At 41.0% G+C, this 19,170-nt stretch overlaps 2 protein-coding genes across 2 annotated transcripts in view; both read right to left on the reverse strand.

Moving 5' to 3' along the window:
* The window catches only part of mrpl39 (mitochondrial ribosomal protein L39), a 16,979-nt gene extending 7,646 nt beyond the window's left edge, over positions 1-9,333 (reverse strand). The window contains exons 1-9 of the mRNA XM_014018559.1: positions 9,195-9,333; positions 7,720-7,926; positions 7,480-7,619; positions 7,300-7,399; positions 6,895-6,962; positions 6,489-6,601; positions 6,320-6,385; positions 6,081-6,234; positions 1,090-1,137 (exon numbers count right to left, since the gene is read on the reverse strand). Of these exons, the coding sequence (XP_013874013.1) occupies positions 1,090-1,137; positions 6,081-6,234; positions 6,320-6,385; positions 6,489-6,601; positions 6,895-6,962; positions 7,300-7,399; positions 7,480-7,619; positions 7,720-7,926; positions 9,195-9,231 (933 nt within the window). The 5' untranslated portion in view covers positions 9,232-9,333. The remainder of the gene's footprint in view (positions 1-1,089; positions 1,138-6,080; positions 6,235-6,319; positions 6,386-6,488; positions 6,602-6,894; positions 6,963-7,299; positions 7,400-7,479; positions 7,620-7,719; positions 7,927-9,194) is intronic.
* Positions 9,334-10,252: 919 nt separating this feature from the next.
* LOC106524665 (ras-related protein Rap-2a) overlaps positions 10,253-19,170 on the reverse strand; it is a gene marked incomplete at its 5' end in the record, with an annotated part of 17,095 nt that continues 8,177 nt past the window's right edge. Inside the window, 1 exon segment of the mRNA XM_014018562.1 lies at positions 10,253-11,320. Within this exon segment, the coding sequence (XP_013874016.1) occupies positions 11,083-11,320 (238 nt within the window). The 3' untranslated portion in view covers positions 10,253-11,082.

Here is a 19,170-nt window from a genome sequence, read left to right on the forward strand (position 1 = left end):
TTTTTTGTGTTGGGACCTATTTTATTGCTGAGATGCTGAGATTCAGTGTTGTGCATTTTAATAAAAAGGAATTAAATCCACCGGAGATGACCTGTTGTAGAAATGTCATTTAAAGATCTTACAGGCCTGTCTGAGTTTATAGCTCTGCCATCTATTAGTGGTAAATTTGTTCTGGTTAACATGTGGGGACAGGAAGGACAGTTAGGGAACTCTGTCCTCYGTACAGATTAAATGAAAAGCTACTTTAGGCGTTAGTAGAATAAACAGTGACCTCCAGGAACATTAAAAAAAAAGATGATGTTCTGCCAGTACAGCAGCACTTCTACCTTTCTAATTTTGAGCTTGTAAAACGCTCGAKAGATACGCAGTGAAAATATTTTTCTCTTTTAATGACGCTCCAACTCTGAGAGCTATTTCAGTTCCCAGAAGAAGTATAACTCAGTAAAATGTAGGCCACAGAGACACAAAGTCATCAGCTGCCAAGTTAAGTGTGTCTATTAATGAACATCATGCTTTTTATATATATATTTTTTATTGCGCAATCACCGCCGCACACAGACTAGAAAGACAGCAGAGAAATATATTCCGCTTCGACGGCTCCATCCAAAATTAACTCCTAGCCTACTTTAAATGTGGAGATTTTACGCTTCATCTTTGAGCGTTTTAGTTACGCAACCGGAGCAGATTGGACTTTGCATCGATCCAAACGACGCCTCGWGTGGAGTCTGGAGAGAGAGAGATGTTAAAAAATGTTTTGGATCTCCTGTTGGTTTCTGTGTTTTTGATGTTTGGTTCAGTAAACAGTTTGTCCTTCACAAGGTGGCTGGGACCTGCTGTTTCCCGGAGATTACAACCCACGATGCGTCTCCCCCTTCTCTTTTTGCCAGCATTATAATGAATGCAATAAAAATAACAGTGTAAAATCCTAACCTCTGGCTGCTTTGTGATATCAGGAGTCAACCGTGAAACAGGACGTCATTTTGGACAAGCCTGCAGCAATTAGACCAGACCAATACCCCCCACCCCCCAGTAGGCTTGGCCTCGGTGCTTCAGCTTTGATGTCCCCACAGTTSGAGGTGTTGTTCTTACCAGCTTCTCTGCCCGTTGTCTCAGTTTCCTCCAAACMATGTGGTGAGCCTGAGGAGACGGAGAGGAAAACGTGACGAGCGGCACATGTAGAGCAACTGCTGCATCTTAACAGAAAATTTACATAAAATCTTCTTTTCTTCACCCCCCACTGGTCTCATAACTTTCTGCAAAAACAAAAACATGTTTGTGGACCGTTCCTATTCTGGTAAAACTGAAAGCTGTAAATGTGTGAAACGAGCACAGAATATGGAGAGCAGCGTGAGGGGAAAAATGGAAAGAAAAAAGAAGATTATCAGTAATCTGTRAGAGCGGCAAACAAACATTGGAATTTACTAAAAAAGAAGGCACAATATATTTCTCTCTCTGGATGTGAGGGAGACAAAACCTTTTACTCCATCACTAGTCAAACATGGTGGRGGCAGCTTGGGTTGGGTAAAATCTAGGGAAGCATCGAGCAATCKGCCTTAAAAAGGTTAAATACGTTTTTCAGCTTGATCGGCTAAAATCGGAGATCATCTGAACCAACAAACAAAAAATTTTAAAAAATCAAATTTTGTTACCGGTTTTTCTTCAGTAACTCTTGAAAAATCTGATTTTTTGGTCCCTGAATGCACCACTGGCACAAGACTGAGAAACAAGCAGGTGGTTGGTGTCAACCAACTTTCTCGTTACATTTGACCAGTTTTCAGACCTTTCAAGCACTTTTTTAAAGCRACTAGTGACAAATCTAGATATTTCTCCTGGAGTGTTTTGAGACTTTTATGCACTAATCGATCCAAGGAGCCAAAACAGAAAACTGGTATCGCTCAAAAATCCAGAATTATTGCATCTCTAACAAAATCTTATCGTGTGCAAACAACCATCAGAAAAACTGATATACCAGAGTTATGCATGTATAATCAGAGAACTTCAACCGCAAAAATCATCCAAAAAGTAGGGGAGGTATATTACATATGAGAGTAATTTTTGAGTGACTTTTTTTGTATACAACTACATTAAGTTTCAATATTTTCTCATATATAACTGAAATATTGTGTCTGGGAGGATAAATTATCTCCACCACCCTCCCACTGTCAGTCCAGCATTGCAAAGCATATAAACAGTAGTTATTTACTCAACAGAGTCAGAGGAGGAAAAATAAAAAAAAYATTTTCTTTTTCTTGTTAGCCCCAGCGATAAAAAGAAGACTTGGACATTAGTTACATGTTCATGATCTGACAAAATCCATCTTGCTAATTTAACWASWGGCTTCTGCTCTGGAAAGATTGTTTTATTTTTCAGTGACACACAGAACAGGAAGCTCGTGCTGCTCGTCCTTGAGTGTGTCCTCAAATAATGTTTCCCCACCACAGGGGAAACCGCAAACGCCGAAAAAACCTGAAGTCTGTCTGAATTTAGAGGTGGAAATATGAATGAGGATTAGATTTTTTTAAATTATTTTTAAGCTCAAAAAAATGATGGTCGTATTTTACATGAATAAATAAGGTACATCTTTATCAAGCGCATGTAAGCCCGTAACATAACAACAGTGGAAGGCAGGGCGGAGCAGCTAACACTAACACAACAACTTTGTTTACGGTAACCACCTGAAACACTGCCATAAACAGGAGTATGAGGAAAGCCAGGAAATGTGAACTGAGGCCACAACATCGGCTACAACAAACTCTACTCCAGCAAATGACAGAAAGCCGAGAATCCACGATGCTCTCCGTCGATCTGTTGATGAGCAGCAAAGTAAACTCTGGAAGGAAATAACATGGTGTGGCTGTGGCATACTGTGTCCACATTGTGGAAACAWTGGGTTTCAACTCCCAGCTCACTATTTTAACCTGTTAAAAATTAGTTTGACTGATGAGTTCTACGTGTAATTTTAGAACACCGGGTGACTGACTATCTGCAAGTGTCTTCTGTTAATCATCACAATAATCGTTATTAAGGAAGAGCACTGCATTCACAAAAAAAGACACCTGATCTCATAATTACGAGATCTAATCTCATAATTATGAGATAAAATGTCATAATTATAAGATGTCATAGTTATGAGATCAGGATCTCATAATTATGAGATGTCATAACTATGAGATAAGATGTGATAATTATGAGATGAGGATCTCATAACTATGAGATAAGATGTCATAATTATGAGATCCTGATCTCCTGTGGATTTTGAGCAGGTAACGGTCCTGGACGTGTATGTGTGTAATGCCGAACGCACGAGTGCCCAGAAYAAGCTGTAKAATGTTCATTCACCAGAGTTTAATAAAGTTGTGACCCAGGGTTGAAACAGGAGGAAGTGTGTGCTCTTTGTGTACATTCAGGACGTAATTTAAGCATTTCAGAGGCATTGGCTACTTATAGCCGTAGCATCCGGTACTGCAGGAAGAGAGCGACTTCCAGTTTGTCAGAGTGGGCTTTTTGCTTTAACAACCACAAGGAAGATACCTGCGTAATGTCGACAAACTAATATCAATGCCATTTGTAATGTTTTGTTCGGACTGTATTGAATCGAACTCTTATTTATGAAATATCCATTTGCTGAAACCAGAAGCACCACTACCAGCTAAAGGACGGTGTTATGTTTGTGCCGAAGATGAATTGAACAGAACACGCTAACCGATGTGCAGGTAGGGTTTCCCCTACATGTAAATGATCGTGGCGCACCGCCACGGCTAAACAAAAGCCGTCACACCTTCGGAATGAAGTTTTTTTTTTTAATCAACGTAAAACAGTGGTTGATGCAATCATTGTTTCATTTCGGACAACCACATCCCGCCTCCCAGTTGTCCATTGGACAACCAAGAAAAAAAAACACCTGGATTAAAGTTTTCCTCCGCATGTGTTCGTCATTGTAAAAATGAACGGGAKARAAAGAAACTTGTTAAAGCTGTCTAGGGATTAAACTGACAGTTCTTTCACCCAATAAAGCAACCAAAGTCAAAGTTTTACCCAATCAGATATACAGTGTGTGTGTGTGTGTGTGTGTTTGTGTGTGTGTGTGTGTGCAGCTCACAGCATTTCTACCGGAACACCGTGTGTTCACGACTCGAGCACAACAAAACCGCGACAAATCACCTGACTGTTTTTAAAGCGAGGGCTCAGAGAGGCAGCTTGACCAACAGCTGTAAACAATAAAAATTAATTATTTTTTTCTGTGCAAAGAACTTCCTCTGCTATACTTTTTTTTCCAAAGCTCCTCAGTTGAAAACACTAAAATTAGAAAAGATGTTTAAAAACTTCTTTCCTCAGAAAGTCTTCAGTCCTAAGAACACTAAACTGTAACTTTTAATAAGTACACAGTTTACTCCTATTTTAATAAAAATGTTTGACCTGTAAGCAGAAAGCTTATGGATGTTGGATGTTGATTTTTGATCTCTATTTCAAAGAGTTTGTACCTTGGCAGGTGGATTGATTAATAAACCCACATTAATAGATACAACATCATCCACATTAAGTAAACTCAATATTTCAAACCTAAGAGGAAATAAAAGCATATAAAATGTGATAGTGCCGTCATTGTTTACTTTTCCTGTAATGTAAACCAGCTGACTCTCTTTAACTTATCTTGTAATTATGAGATCAGGGGTCCTATTTTTTTATTTTATTTGGTGAATGCAATGCTCTTCCGTACGTTATAGGCTAAATGCCAAAATATTATTTTTTCACCAATCACATCCAGCCCTAGTTGCATCATCATGATGTTGGGGGTGGTTTTACATTTCAAMATGACAACAGCTCAAAGCATGCTGCCAACAAATGTTAGGTTTCAGGAGAACTGTAAACGGCTCACGTGCAGTCTGGAAGTGTCACTAGAGGAGTGAAAATGGTTTTGGATCATTAAATCATTGACTCCCTTTTTGTAAAATCTGGATCCTCTTACTTGAGCATTTGTAAATTAGTAAGCTCTGGAAAGACTTTTGGTCCACTTGTTTGGTCTGGACMAAATAGTGGACTTTATTTTTTTCCTTTGTTGTGATTTGCATTCACATTGTGCTTTTTGCAAGTGGACTATAATTTATAAASCAAGCCACGCAGGTGACGGTCATTGCTCCCAYTGGACAGAAATGACAGGGGCAGGACAGAAGATGGTGCTGTTAATAMAAMTGACTATTCAGAATGTCAGGAGCAGCTCATTCAGTGGTTTTGCGATGATACACTAGGGTTGGGAAAAATCGTATTGTGTGCAATTAACCATCAGAAAAACTTTAAGCAATTATTTTTTGTCACTTGCTGGTTAAACRATCAGTGCCACCAGGCAGACTGACTGAAGGTTTCTATAGTCAGTCCGCTCAGTGCTCCTCTCCACTTCAAATATGAAGAACATTAAAAAAATGTTCAGTAATTTATACATCATAACTGGTTTTATTTGGTCTATCAACACAATTTTAATGTGTAGCCTGGAGTCTGTACTTTAGACACATTTTGGAACAGACTTTTACAAAGAGCACATCTTTCCCACTAGAGTGATKTAAATTGGTCATGTGACTASAACATGCAGAGGATTAAACGTCATATTAATCATTATCGGCTAAATACCACAATTAATCATGATTAATGTTTTTGCCAATATCGCCCAACCCTAAGACATATTTATAACTTTGGGACWGCGTGGTTAAATGTGTGCCGCAACCTAAAGGAGACAAGATGCTCGGCTCATTGTAGCACAGTATTAGCATTAGCAACGGTGGCCTGTGAAGTCCAAAAAGGTTCATGTTTCCTGTTTGGTTTGAGGCCGGTCTGTATTCAACCGCACCAGAGTTCGTTTGGAAGCGGACCAAGACCACCTCAAAAAGTTGTTTGATCCACGCCAGGGGTCTCACAAGTGTATTCACACCTGTAAAAAAAAGGTCCGGACCRACAGGGGAAATTAACTCTGGTCCGTTTAAAGCGGACCAAATGTGTCGGGTGTGAACACACCCATAAATAAACTGATGAATATAACATTGTGGTACGACTAAGTAGCTGAACTCTGAACAGTTTTATCCCATGCTTACTGGCAGCTGCAGAGGCAGAGAGATGCCCTGAGCTCGTCGGTGGTGGCCCCAGGGGCCCTGGCCCAGGCTGTGGAGAGCAGTCACCTCGTACTGGGAGCACAGGCCAGTTCTGCCCACCAGAGGGCCCCCACTCAGCAGCACATGATCGCCACATCTGCAAAAACCAGTCAACAGCTGAGCAAAGCCAGAATAACTTTTACAATTTAAAAAGCAGCTACCGGTAAGGTGTTTTTTATCACCTGTAGAGCAGGACGGTGCCTTTAGGACTCTGTGATGCTTTCTGCTCGACTTCTTCCAGTTTACACCTGAGACACACAACGGTAAAAAGYTAACACTTTTGCAGTTTAATTCAGAGAGAAAACACAAGAGCAATGAGGTGGAGGGTGGGGCGGGGGAATGAGAGTCTACCTGCTATGAGAGAACACCTCCAATGCTACAGAAGGAGCCACCTCCAGATGCTCCCAGGCCAGGTCCTTCTGGATCAGCTGATGGGCCGCTTTGGTCAGAGAGTGAAACGACTCCTGAAGAAAAACACACATCAGGTAAACGCTCACACGCACACTTCCTACACACTTTCTCCAGACCCAAATATACAGATTATTGTTCATTTTAAGCACAAACATTAGACACACAAGGTGCTAACTTCTCAAACACTTCCGAGTCCGATTCAAAACAGAAGTCACMCAGAAACTTGGACACAGTTAGAAAAACTAAAAGTTCCCCTTTTTACAGAACAAACAAATAAAAACTCCACATCTCTGCCTTCATCTGCAAGTCTGTTGAGCTCTTATGGTTCAGTTTTTGCCTTGCTCACCTCAAGGGGGGTCCATGAGTCCAGCTCAGGGTCGAGGACCACATCGCAGCAGAACGCCCCTGAAAGGACTGCAGAAGAATAATATTAGCAGAACACACCTGAGCCCAGCAATCTCAAACAAGACATCCAACCTTTAACACCAGTTTCAAATTGTAGCTCGCTAAAGCTAACTGCTACGAAGAGACCAGGCAACATCACCGCTGTTTAGCTGCTACACTAGCTGCATTTAGTRAAAGTATTTCAGGCTAACAGTTGCATTAGCCCTGTGGGAAAGGCAACAGCTCTGGTTTCTTGCTTCAGCTCAACAGCGCCCCCTGCTGTGAGCGATGAACAAATCGAACCCCACAACTGGCCCATTTGAGGCAGGAATTAATCAGAAGCCAAAATTAGGAGGTGTTCCTTTACCTGGTACTTCAGGTGTACTGATCAGATCCACKGTATAATCATCCTTGAATGCCGTCTCCAGCACCTGGCTGAGCAGAGCAGCACAGGAACGCCAGTAGGCCTGAAGGGACACAATTAAACTCCTGACAGGGTCTGGGTAAGGAGACAGAAAATCAGAMTCTCTCGTCTTTCTAGCTGTACCTGGTTGACTAGAGTTGGGTCTTTGTCTTTGAATGTGAGCAGCTTGAGGGTGCAGGAGTGGGTGAGGGGCTGGTTGAGAGACCACAGCTCCCCGTCCACCAGCGCCAGAGCCGAGTTCTTCACGTGGTACTCTGTCACATCTGAGGGGGAAAGAAAACAACACAGTTTACTGAGCACAACCACCAGGYTAAACACAGGGAGACCTGAACATTGTTTGAGGTTTGGATTCAGTTGGCTTACGTCTGGCACAGCTCAGCGGCGTCGACATGCCTTTGTTCATGATGAGGAGCGTGCCGTCCAGACCCGGGCCCTGCATCGACACCTCTATCTTCTCGATGCGGGGGTACAGGGCTCTCTGCCTGGCCTGCTCTCTGGAGAAGACGGCGTTGCGCTGACTGAAAACCTCGGCGGGGGACGGACGCAGAGCTGCTGTAGTCGAGGCAAAGCCTGAGAGACGCACCGAATGAAGGAAATGTTGATTTTCTAACCTATGAAGTTTTCTTTACTYAAACCTACATTTAGAGCCAGTTTGAAGGAACGGTGTACTTCAATGCAGAGAATAAGATTATGGAATAATCTGGAAGATGGCTTTAAAAACACCAAATCAATGGGTGTATTCAAGAGAATGATGATGCTTACTCTGTTGGAGAAATATGTAATGGAATAATGTGTATTTACACAAGTTGTTGTTCTAGGAGTTTAACCTTTATTTATTACTTTATTCTTTTTTTTGTTTTGTTTTTGTTATTTGAAGACTATTTTTTATTCATTTTTTTTTCGAGAAAAGAGGCAGATATAAGATTTTTTTCTTCTGCTACCTTTCGTGTATGATTTGCATTTTTATTGTATAAAGATTTAATGTTGTTTTTTCATACAAAAAATAATGAATAAACTAATTTAAACTTCTTTGAAAACAATCACAGGAACATGAAGAGCAGATCATCAAACCTTGATGTTAGTCTGTACTAAGTTGATAAGGTCATAATTTAAAATTAGATGTATAAAATATTGTTTTAAGTCTCATTGACTCTGGAGGAACATAAAATCAGGGCGACATGTTTAACAAAAACAGACTCTTACAGAGGTTATGATCAGGATTAAACTTAGATCACAGAAATTAATCCACACTTTTGACCCACAACATACACATTTTTTGGAGAGTTGTACTAAACAAATATATTCACTGTATCCAATATTTAGTTAGCCAAGACTAACTGCACTGAGTGCTCATGCGTTCATTTCTGTACTAATGTGTAAAACAGCTTTTTTTATTCTAAAAACAAAACAAGATGCTGCTAATCCTCAGTCTATAAGTCTTTATTCGTGTCAGTGCCATGTAACAGACCGACCTGAGTAACTTACTGCTCTTTATAATTGTAACCTGTAAACATTAGCAGACTTGCTCTACCACCAAACACAAATTTAACACGTGAAGCTTCACAGCAGCTGCAAACATTTAAAGSTAAAAACTGTAGGGTTAAACCAGAGTAGAGTCATTTTAAACTCGCATACTAACTCATTCAGTTGYCTTTTTTTTTTTAAACAAATCACAACATCGACAACCTACGATCACATTAGTGATGCATATACACGCTACGTGCATCACAAGTGCTTCTGTGATTAAATAACCTTGCTGTCCCGCTCGAGCTAACTCTTTAGCTCGAGCTAACTCTTTAGCTCGAGCTTTAACGCTTTTTAGGCTGACTGCTACTTACGTCGCTGGAAAAATTTACACGCGATCCCCGTTGCCATTTTTTACAAATATATCTACATATATGTGCGAATAAAAACTAATTTAAAACGAGCAATAAACACACAAACGGCGTGCTACGAACGCTAAAAGCTGAAGGACACTTGTGTGCAACGCCGATTTACATCCGGGTGTTAGGAACCAAAAACAAAGGTTCCGGGGTTGAAGGAGTTCTACTTTGTGACAGCAGGTGGCGCTGTTAACAGCAGATTTATTTAGGGTTTAATACCAATTGAATCATGACAGATAAGACCTACTAAAGCAGGTCATTTTCATCTCTACACTAAAGTTGTATTTTCAGGTTCTATTTGTTCTGTATTTTATAAATGAAGCCAGCTGCTGCTGTGTTTATCACCTGCTGTCTGTTAACAAAACATCTAAAGAACCCCTGGACAGAGTTTAATTCAGGAAATATATTCATTGGATGTCTATCTGTATTGGAATCAAACATTTTCAGGATGGCCACTATAATCAATAAATTTTAAACAATACAAAATAGCTAAAATTTAGTCAATTTTACAAATATGGAGCTAAAATTTGGTGTGGTMGTAGTCATCTTCATCACACAAGCTCATAAAACTTTGGCTCACACGATCACTGCAATATTGTTTTATTTATTTTTTTATTTTTGGGCTACTTTTACTGCTCAATATTTATTATATTATAGATTTTTTTTTAATTACTTCCCTGTATTTCATTATTTATTTTTATAAATAGCAGGAGATATTCTTTCAGTTTTAGAAAGCCAAATTTAAGCTTTTAGGACCAAAATCTCCTGTCATTTAATAGTGTTTGAATGCAATCAGAATCCCAGGAGCAGAATATGTTGGCACAAACGGCAGCAGCAGAAGTGGGACTACACATGGTTTTGATTCGCCGTCGAATCAAAACATCGTAAATCATCTCGACGCAGGCCAGGATCCCGCCATGTTGCTGCTAAACAGCAAAGCTAAGAGGCTAAATCAAACACATCCAAGTCAAATGAATCCAAAACACTGTTTGAAAACAACAAACACACCACACTCATGTGCATAAAGTTTTATTTCTTTTTTTTTTTTTTGGAAAAAAAGTGTCTGACATCAAACTACTAACATATCTGCTGTGACTTCGCTTACATGAGCTACGCACCGACACGGTTCTTCATCTTCTACATGAAACAAGGCATTTGTATCGTCTGCGGTGTGAAAAAGACACAAAAAACACAAACAAAATAAAAAGTGTCCCGGAAACGTTTTGAACCTTCCTGTCTCTTTGGGTGAGGTTGATTGTACTCGATGTCAGCGTGACAGCTTCATGCACACGTCCTCCTCAGCATGTCCACATTTGGGATCTTCGGCGTGAACCCCCCCACAAAAAAAGGTGCGTTTTTAATTGTAGTTTTTAGACATTCCTTCATCTTTTTCATTCATTCGTATTCAGGCGAACCTGCTGTGAAATTTACTTTTGGTGCGACGTGACGGATCTGTCCGTCTCACACCGTCAAACAAGGAAGGTGCAGAGAGGAAGAACAGAAACAACACAAGCGGAAGAAAACAGAGGAGCTACGAAAGACCCGTTTGGGTCTTATGGYTGCTTTCCCTAAAGCATTTTAGCACCACGATCCTGTTGGTTGATGGCTTTGGCACCACGGTGCTTCGGGGAAACTCACTCCTACATGATCAGGATGCTGGAGGTCAAGTGTTGCTCATTCCTTCAGTCACAATCTAACTTCCTACATTTCCCAAAATGCCTCTTGTTCAGAGAGCAGGTTCAAATACAGTAAGCAGGTAGAAACAGCAAAAGTGGATTCTTTTTTTATTCTTATTTTTCCCCCTTTCTAACTCTTTAACGTGGATCTATTTTCTGTCTGGCTGCTACTGGACGCTGCAGGGGGGGCAGCAGGTCTCTCTCCGGTCGGGCAGAGGGCAGAAGTCCATCTGCCTGACGATTTCGGCAAAGAGCTCGTCCACCATCGTCTTGCTTTTGGCCGACGTCTCCATGAAGGGGCAGCCCCAGTCCTCGGCCAGCGCCTGGCCCTCGCTGGGGGACACCTCTCGCTCATCCTCCAGGTCCACCTTATTGCCCACCAGCACCACTGGCACCTGCTGGTACCTGGAGACGAAGAGGAGGGTGGAGACAAAGCGTGTGAGAGCTCCAACATCACAAGACCAGAGAATGTGAAGTGAAATGCTCTCGGCTACTAAAACACCACATTTTTAGCTCTGTAGCTGTCAAACTGTTTGAATTAAAGCCATTTTTTGTGCTTTCTAAATCCAGTGCTGTGGCGGCCATCTTGAACTGGTCCWGTTCCAAAAGGGAATCAGTTCAAGAGGCACATCCAGAGATTATTTCATGAAAGTTTCAATAAAGTAAGTCCAGTGCTTCATGAGAAATTTTGCTAACAGACAACGTTGACTCCCAATTAATTATAAAATTTAAAGTATGCTGTATTTGGTCAGATCTGTTTGCTCTCAGAACAGCTGTGAGAGATCAGTCTCAGATACTACCATCCCTCATTTTAGCTCAACATCTGTAAAACAGACCGTGTCATAGCCACTTTTGCATTTTTTAACTACCATCGGCTGCGGCTGCCATTTTGAATCGAGTCAACTCCAAACAGTAAAGAGTTGTAGGTGTGCACCCAGTGATTACTTTCTGCCAGTTTCATTAAAATACACCCAGTGGTTCTTAAGATATGTTGCTAACAGACACACTCTCATCACACAACTGACAAACTAAAGTGTGCACTCTGTTAATTGTGACCATCATCCCATCATGCACCGGGGTGGGGTTGAAGACTCAGAGGGTTACTTCAGCAGAAGTTCCCTTTTTACCCATCAACCCAGAGAAAGCAGGCTGGATCCAGTAATGGAGAAGTTATTGAATAATTGAATGAAGCTAATGCGSTGCTCTCACATGTGGCGACAAGAACACCGATCTCTCCACGAACCATTTCCCACTTTAAAACTATATAATGTGCTTTAACAGGACCTTTGAAAGCTACTGTCTTCACTGTGTTTAAATAACAAGTGCACAGAAGTAACAACATGCAGTAACACACTTCAGATTATCACTGAAATACTTGGTGTTCAACGTTACACACGTGTCGTGACATTAAGCTGAAATATGGTGTGGTAGTAGCWGAGAGTCATCCACAACACATACTTTGAGCACTACTTGTTGCGTGAGGTCTCTGTTTAAAGCYTTTGATGCAAACGGTWGGAGTTAATTCTGTTTGWCTGTTAGCAAAATATCACATGAACCACTGAATGGCTTTCAATGAAACCTTCAGGGAATCACGACTGGATGTAAATCTACCACTGATTASCTTTTGGAGTGAATTATTTTAAAGACTGCCATGAGAGCCAATCATAATTCACAAAAACAACAATGTTTATAAATCTGTCAGTTTTACAGATATTGAGCTCAGATTTGGTGTGRTAGTAGCCAGAGGTCATTCACAAAAATATATTTTAAGTTTTATTTTTTAAGTGTGAGGTCGTTATATAAAATGTTGATGTTAATGGTTGGAGTCCACACCGTTTGTCTGTTAGCAAAATATCTCTTGAATAACTACATGGAATTTAATGAAATTTTCAGGGAATAACCACTGGATGCACATCTACACCTAATCAGCTTTTGGAGTCAATTCAATTAAAGCTGGTGGCCACACCCAAATGAGAGTAAAAAGTACAAAAATGGCTAAAATTCAGTCAGTTTCACAGATTTTGAACTGAAATTTGGTGTGGTAGTAGCAGAGAGTCATCTACAACACATATTGAGCACTACTCGTGTGAGGTCTCTGTTTAAAACTTTTGATGCAAACGGTGTCAACACTGTTTGTCTGTTAGCAAAATATCACATGAACCACTGAAAGGCTTTCAATGAAACCTTCAGGGAATCACGACTGGATGTAAATCTACCACTGATTAGCTTTTGGAGTGAATTCTTTTAAAGACTGCCACGAGAGCCAATCATAATTCACAAACACAACAATGTCTATAAATCTGTCAGTTTTACAGATATTGAGCTCAGATTTGGTGTGGTAGTAGCCAGAGGCCATTCACAAAAAATATATTTTAAGGTTTTGTTTTTTTAAGCGTGAGGTCATTATTTAAAATGTTGATGTTAATGGTTTGAGTCCACATTGTTTGTCTGTTAGCAAAATATCTCTTGAACAACTAAATGGAATTTAATGAGATTTTCAGAGAATAACCACTGGATGTACATCTACACCTGATCAGCTTTTGGAGTCAATTCAATTAAAGCTGGCGGCCACACCCAGATGAGAGTAAAAGGCACAAAAATGGCTAAAATTCAGTCAGCTTTACAGATTTTGAACGGAAATTTGGTGTGGTAGTAGCTGAGAGTCATCCAAAACACATACATTTAGGGCAAGATCTCGCTATGTTGCAAGAAATTTTTCAAGTCTGGACCAAAACAGCTACAACTGTTGTTTCTCAACACAAAATGATCTTCATTTAAAAATGTAATAAAGGTTAGCGGGTACAAGGACTGCTAGTACAACAAAGCGTAAACAGCTAGTGCGACRTTCCTCAAACACACAATATTTAATTGCAAAATAAACCAGCTTTATGTTTTTTTCCTCTTACATAACCTCAGAATGTCAATTACTGTGTGTATATTCTCCCAACAGATATTAGAGCAAACCAGCTAATAGCCTCGGTCATCAATCACTCCTAAGTGCTTTCAAGCTTGGCCTATTGATCCGCTGAAGCTATTGAGAAATTAGACTCTTTTCTACAAATTGGTGGCCTGTTGCCACGCCGCTCYGCTGGAGAACAGCTGAGGTGTGGGGAAAAAAAGCTGGCTAACATCTCCGTGAGCTCAGGAGGGGGGCCGCAGAAACTGAGGAAATGAGTCCAGGCGGAGATCTGTTTGGGACGCTTATAGACCTGTTAAAACAAACAGGAAGTCACGAAGACCGAAGACGTTTCTCCCTGAGCAGCTGACCTCAGCAGGACGAGCATCTTGCATGGGCCTGGCACGTTTCGGAGTCTAGAGGGTGTGAAGTGCGAACAAGGAGAGCATCGCGCAGACAAATGCAATGTGACAGCCTCGCAGGAGAAACTCTATATATAACTACAGAGACGCGGGGAGAGCCAGCTTCTCTCCAGTCGGGGGCAGCGAGTTTGTTTGGAGATTGTTTGTTGTGTAACTCCTGTTCCTTCTTCAGCAGATGATGGGAAGCTGCTCGGCGCAGCATGAAGAACGCYCGTACCGCAGGGATCCACGCAGGCGAGCTCCATGTCGTGTATCACTGAATAATACATCAGTCCGTGTGCTCGGGATGAAACACCGGACCGGCTCTTTAACTTATAAAGATTCGGATTTCTTCCTGTAGATGATTTCTACACGGATATGAAAAATTTCATTTATTTAACGTATATTTTGAGCTCGTTTTTTCCACTTTGAATGTACAACTCCCCATTTACCAACAGTCTGTAAAGTGAACTGAAGAGATGGGAGTTGGGAGGTTTTGGAGGGAGATGTTGGTCCTGGGTCGTCTTTTCCAAACTTTTTTGACTGTAGAGGCAGGTTGGATTCTTCTTCTGTATAACAAAGCCATGTTGTTGTAATGGATGCAGTTCGTGAATCGTCTTGCTGAAATCTGCAAGGCTTTACCTGAAACGTGCATCTTCATGACAGAAGCACATGTTCTAAAACGTTTCGATTTTTCTGCATTGATGCCTTTTCAGTTGTGTAAGCTGCTTATGCCAGAGGCACTAATGCACCCCCATAGCATCAGAGAGGCAGGTTTTTGAACTCTGCGCTGATAGCAGCCTCGATGGTCTCCTCTCCTCTTTGGTAAAGAGGACATAGTCTCAGTGTTTCCCAAAAACAGTTGTCCTTTTATGAGCTTTGGTCCACAGAAAAGACGGGTTGCGTCTCTAGATGGTGTTCACTTTTGGCTTCATCTTGGCATGCCAGAGCTTTAACCAGACTATGGTTTGTGTTAAGTGTTTATGTAGTGATGTCAAGAACAGAACYAGACCTGTTTTTAATGCAAAGGTCCCTGAGTATGGTGCAATATTAGGGCCAAAATTAAGACTATGGCGCAACCAGCAGTGAGTACGTCTTTGTAGCAGGAAACCACTGATCTGATCAGTGATAGGACGGCACAACTGAGAGGCCGACACTAACAGATGAAAGGAAGACAACTCATATRTGTTAGCACTGGAGGAGAAGGGGTTATCTGCAGAATCAAAGTGGGTGTGTCACAAGAGTGGGCGTGTCTAAAGCATAAACACTGTGGGCTACGAGGCCTACATGACGGTATCTTTAGATCCTGCTTGATCTCTTTACAGCCTGACCCTGACCCCAACACTAAGGTTAACCAGGAGAAATGTGACCCAAGTAGGGTTCTCCAGAAAAAGTGGTGCCGTGCAGTAACGCCCCTTTTGTTCTTGTCCAATGAGGTGGTGCCGTACGGTGTCGCCCCTTTTTTGCTTGTCCAGTCAGGTGAGTCCCTTTAACAAAGTCCGTCAAATCCGGTGTGTCGCTTTAGAATCGCCTTTCCTTGTGACACGCCCACTCATCCGCAGAGACCCCTACTTGCACTGGAGAGGCAAACATCTAGCAGGCCTRTGCTGGTCCCCACTTTATTAGATGCATACTTTTTTATTTTTAATAAAAGTTATCAAGAAAAATAGTTGACATACAAAATTTATAGGTGTTTCTTTGACAGAATTTACTGTTATTTAACATGATGACAGGCATCAATATTAAACCTAAAACATATACAAAATATTATGAAGCTGACAGTATTAAATATATTGCTTAGGTTGTCAGCTTCATAATATTGTTTTATGTAAATATGCTTTATGTTTAATATCTATGCTTAACGTCATGTTAAATAATAGTAAAAAGCTAGAAAAACCAGACAGTAAATTCTGTCAAAGGAACAACTGCCAATGCATGTCGATACTAGACTTTGTATGTCAGTTTTTCTTGATAAAGTTTTCTTTTTAAAAAGGTATACATCTAATAAAGTGGGAGACCAGCCTAGTCATGCTAGAAGTTAGCCTCTATAATGCTAAAGCCAGTCTATCAATGTGAATGGGAAGCAGAGGGAGAAGGAATCTAGTGGGAAACCAGAGGYATGCTGGTCTCCTCTCCAATGCTAACTAATGAGTAGTCTCCTCATTTGCCAGGCTGCCTCTCAGTTATCAGTGCAGTTCTATCATTAACCAGATCAGTAGCTGGCTCTGAAATAGATATAGCCTCGTGCTACAAGGACGCAGGCACCGCTAGGTGCACAATAGTTTTAGCGCCAACACAACGCCTTATCTGAGGGCCTAAAGATCGCGAGCATCTAAACATTGACTTGTTCTTTAAGTTCTGAGATTTCTCCAGATACCTACAATCTTTTAATGTTAAGAAGTGTAGCTTGGATATTTAAAGTCATCCAGAGAAACAATAACCTGAGCTTGTTCCACTATTTTGTAACAGTTTTTTGCAGACTGGTGAACCTCTGCCCATACTTACTTCTCTAAACTCTTTATACTCACTCCTTGTACTGACCTTTTGRCAATTAACCTAATGCTCCAAGTGGTTCTTCTTTGTACCACTTACTGTTGCAGAATTTTGTTGCCCCTGTCCACATTTTTCATATTTATTGCTATCATCAAATTGCTAACCCCCACCCCCGAAAAAGTTACTTAAATAAAAAAATAGCACCATGACGTGATTTGTTTGCTATATTCCACTGTGAATATTWGCAGACCACTGCATTGTTTTTATTTTTATTTTACATAATGTCTCAATTTCGAAAGGACTGGGGTTGTAAGATATAAAAAAACAGTGATAATACAAGACTAATGTATCACATTGGGATATGAAGAATGAAGAATGTCTTAGGGTGTATTCAGACCAGGAAAGTCCTTTGGTCCGGACCAAAAATGAACTTTATTTTTTTCGTTTGGTGTGGTTTGCATTCACATTGTGCTTTTTTGCAAATGAACTATAACTTGTAAACAAAGCCATCAGGGTGACGATCATTGCTCCCATTGGACAAAAAAAGGACGGGGGTGGGACTGAGCCACAGATCCAGAAGAAAACAAGGAAGTCCTGAATGCTGCAGTTCTGATGTACACATTTTTACTGATAGTACAACTGCAACAGCATTTAAAATGTCAGAAGCAGCTAATTTAATGGTGGTTCCGTGATGATATTCTAATGTTGGAGCGACGTCAGTAAATGTGTCCCGCAACCCAAAGGAGACGAGGTGCTCTGCGTGTTCTGACCCACAACATGCTGCCAGCAGAGCTGCTAACAGGAGACGACGAAACAGATATGTTTTCAGTTTATTTAGCTCAGCAACGGTGGCCTGTGAAGTCCAAAAAGGTGCATGTTTAATGCAGTTGGTTCGGTTAGAGTACGGTCTGTATTCACACCAGAAGCAAACTGAAGCAAACCGCACCAGAGTTCGTTTAAAGCGGAGCAAATTATCAGGTCTGAATACGACCTTAAAAACAGGTTTTTGCTGGATTTGGACCTTCCTACCCTATGTTTTTCCACAACCTATTTTTACATCATAGCAAAGTTGTTGTCCAGCTCAGGTTTTAACTTTCTGAACAAAAAGTAGGATGATCCAGGTCCATGAACACCCAAGTGTTCCGGGGCTGGAAGCCATCAGTTGTGGAGATTTTCAGCATTGTTGGCATCTCGCTGCGATGGTTTGGCCAACACTACGGGCTATATGAGTCTGAAGCTTCTCTCCTTTCAAAACGCAGTGGGAGAGATGCCATTTGGATTTAAAGKGCTGACAACAGCAGGTGGCCAGGAGACGGAGAATTTACACGCAAAATCTGCAGAACTTTGTTCAAACTCTTAAAAAAAAGTCAACCTCAAAATGCTCGTGGAATCTGAAACAATTTAGCAACATTTAGCTCTGCAGGGTGTTGCTCCAGCTGTTGGATGGAAAGACACACATGCACGCACGCAGACACACACACACACACAAACGCACACACACAATTAGGCACACACACACACAGAAAATAAGAAACAATCTCCATTTTCCATTAAGCCTCGGGGGTGCAACGTGTTATTTTTGGCTACCTGCTGTGCTAAACGGCTGCGGTGACTTCACGTCCTGCATCTCACAAACCCCACAGAACTCACAAACAAACACGTAAACTACAAACAGACAGTCGTCTCCAACAACCATCTCGTTTTAGGCTTGGCCTGTTTCGAGGTGATTACAGTGTGTAGAGCAACACCTACAGAAATAAGACTCTTAAAGGGGGGTTCTGCTGGGACTTTGGGCTGTAGCATCAGAGCTAACCACATGAAGACTATGGCATGGTATGAGAGCCAAAATTAAGAGTATTGTGCAACCAGTGGTTGCTACATCCTTGCAGCAGGAGGCTATATCTATTGCTAAACCAGCAACTGATCTGATTAATGATAGGCCGGCAATTTGCGTTAGCACTGAAGAGGCTAGCAAATAGCATGGATAAGCTGGAGTTAGCATTGGAGAGGCTAAGAGAAAATCCAGAACTATCAAGTTGGGTCTTTTTACCGTTTTGGACAGGGTAATAAATTAGGCTTCTCTATATTGAATTAACCCTCTCATAGTAGAAAATCATCCATGCAACTTTTATTTGTTTTATTTATGYTTTTATAGTGTTGCTATAAAACACGATTGTTCCTGACAAAGCCTAAAAATCTGAATTTATTTTGTTTCAAATGCTCYCATTACTTCACAGTAACTTTACTACCCTTCTAGTGTTTCTTTATGGTAAAATTTGAGCATATTGAAAAACGTCCTGATGCATCTCAGTAATCCAGGTAAAAAAATCAAAAAGAAAAAAATTGTATAGGTCTTCTGGACGGGTTCTTCTCTAACATTAATAAACGTCCATCATTAAACAGAGGTGGAGGCCTCCGTTTTAAGTTGTCCCCCTCCTACAGTGTTGCTATTGCCAGTATCACTC

This window comes from Austrofundulus limnaeus, unplaced genomic scaffold, assembly GCF_001266775.1.
Source record: "Austrofundulus limnaeus strain Quisiro unplaced genomic scaffold, Austrofundulus_limnaeus-1.0 Scaffold195, whole genome shotgun sequence".
Classification (NCBI taxonomy): domain Eukaryota; kingdom Metazoa; phylum Chordata; class Actinopteri; order Cyprinodontiformes; family Rivulidae; genus Austrofundulus; species Austrofundulus limnaeus.